The sequence below is a fragment of the Atta cephalotes genome (assembly GCF_000143395.1).
Source record: "Atta cephalotes unplaced genomic scaffold scaffold00032, whole genome shotgun sequence".
Taxonomy (NCBI): domain Eukaryota; kingdom Metazoa; phylum Arthropoda; class Insecta; order Hymenoptera; family Formicidae; genus Atta; species Atta cephalotes.
The window spans coordinates 2,470,520-2,472,891 of NW_012130096.1; the positions used below are offsets into that span (position 1 = coordinate 2,470,520).

At 35.9% G+C, this 2,372-nt stretch overlaps 1 protein-coding gene across 1 annotated transcript in view; it reads left to right on the forward strand.

Annotated features, from left to right (window-relative positions):
* The window catches only part of LOC105621188 (bursicon), a 4,809-nt gene extending 3,536 nt beyond the window's left edge, over positions 1–1,273 (forward strand). Inside the window, 3 exon segments of the mRNA XM_012202657.1 lie at positions 42–53; positions 56–169; positions 1,124–1,273. Of these exon segments, the coding sequence (XP_012058047.1) occupies positions 42–53; positions 56–169; positions 1,124–1,273 (276 nt within the window).
* The last annotated feature ends 1,099 nt before the right edge of the window (positions 1,274–2,372 follow it).

Genomic DNA, 2,372 nt, shown 5'->3' on the forward strand with positions numbered 1-2,372 from the left:
AAAACTTGTACGATAAACGTGCGGCTTATTGATACACACAGGTGTCCGGGTCCAAAAATGTGGCAAAATGGAGAGGAGCTGCATGTGCTGTCAGGAAAGCGGCGAGAGAGAGGCTAGTGTTTCCTTGTTCTGCCCACGAGCGAAACCAGGAGAGAAGAAATTCAGGAAGGTGAGACCACCCTCGCGCGGCCGCCCTCGGACGCGGCTCAGCCGGCGGCGGCGCGAATGTCAGCTGGGTCGTAAACAGGATCGCGTGAACGTGGACGCGGTCGAGTGCCGTTCCCTCGCTCTCTCACCGATCACACACCGATAGGATTCGCAGCAAAATCGTTTGACACCACGAGTTTCGCGCGGCCATATTGTTTTCGTGCGCAGCCGACCGAGGTTTCCTAATTCTTTCCCGCGATTCCTAGGGAATTCCTAACTACCATCGTTTAGGTTTTCGGTTGGCTATCCTTTTTGCAGAAGAATGAGTAACGAATATTTCGAAATTCTCTAGGATAACAAGAAAAAAAATCAATTTTTTATCGTTTCTAAGGAATTTTGAAAAAATTCGATTATCTATCTTTCGATTCTTTCGTGAAAAGGGCAGACAACAAATAATAATTAATTCATTATATAATTTTTATTAATACTAATTTCATTAATAATTATATTAATATAATATTAATGTTAATATATTATTATTAATAAATTATATAAATAATTATAAATAATTTTAACAATTTTATATATATAATTTCATAATTTAATATATATTTATAATAAATTAAATTATGAAATCAAATATTTTTATATCTAAATATAAATATATATTTCTTTTAATTTTATATAAATGGCTATAAAGGCTCTAGACTTATCTGGACAGCACATCACTTAAACGTTATTTAAAAATTTCTCGATATAAGATCGATTATTATCTCTTTTTGTTTAATGATAGACTTTCCGAAAAATAAAAGACGCTAAATATCTATTTTCCGAAATTATTCCGCAAATTAAAATTCGAAAAACTAAGTTAAAATCCTGGTTGATATTTTTTTTTGTAGCTTTATAAAATGCTCATTAGCAATATTAAATTTTGCATTAATTCTTGCATATAATTTTACCTCTGCCTGTCCATTAGATGGTCACCAAGGCGCCGCTAGATTGCATGTGCAGACCGTGTACCAGTGTGGAAGAGTACGCGATAATACCCCAGGAGATCGCGGGATTCGCCGACGAGGGTCCCTTTACAACATCTGCGCATTTCAGACGAGCCTCCGGTTTACAATAGATGAGCACGAGTATTCGCGAGGACGCAATCTCAAAAAATCGCGCATATACGAAGGACGCCAATATATTTGATTTCCCGCATATTATGTATTATGAAATTAATAAAGAAAATCTAATAAATATATCGATTTCTCTCTGTTGAATATGAATGTATACGAATGAATATAAATGAATACGAGATGTGCAGCAGATTTAATCGCGTGCGATATACATGTGCGCATAGTTCTTCTCTCCTATCTCTTTCATGAAAATGTAAATACATTCGACGAGCTTCGTCGAATGTATTTTGTCATTTAAATTCGAATTACATGATTAGCCCCGTGGTTTTTAGTTGCCTACGACGATTTTCGTGTTTTATGACTGCATTCTTCAACTGAATTTGCCTGAAGAAAGTACGTCTGCAGTAATCTTCGAAAAGAATTGTCGCAAAAAAAGAAAAAAAACTTGATAATAAAAAGGTTCAGGAAGGGGTAGAATATATAGAGATGTTACAGATGAATACTGTAACTCGTATGTTTCAAATTAAGAAGAAATTATGAAACATTGCAGACTCTGTTAATATACTTAAATAATAATATATATTTACATACAATATATAGGTATGTTCATGTAATTTCAAGTCTGTAATCGATTCGTCCGTGTTTCGTATTTCGAAAATGGTAGATCGAAGGTTCTGACAGATGACGATTCCTTTTGAGAGACCAAAGCAAAGACTTCTGTATACTTTTGCAAAAGTATATCTCGTATATAGTCTGCGTCTATTCTCTATGAAATTCGCAGTTTTCCGAGTGTGGATACCTTTTACAGGTACGATAAATCGTGTGGTATCGGCACTTAACGATAGTTGCCGGATAAACATAATTCTTTGATAGCTGTACACGCACACATGCACACAGAAAATCAGTTTCTCCTATACGAGCACGTTTGAAACAAAGGCGAGCTCAACGCTGTACCTCAAATCAGTTTAATAACAATTTTATACAATTCGCTACAGCATTAGTCACGTGGATACATACCAATGTACCCACGCGTCGCACTCTGTTCTCACTCTTTCTATCATTCTCTCATATTTTCTCTCTCTCTCTCTCTTATTCCTTGTG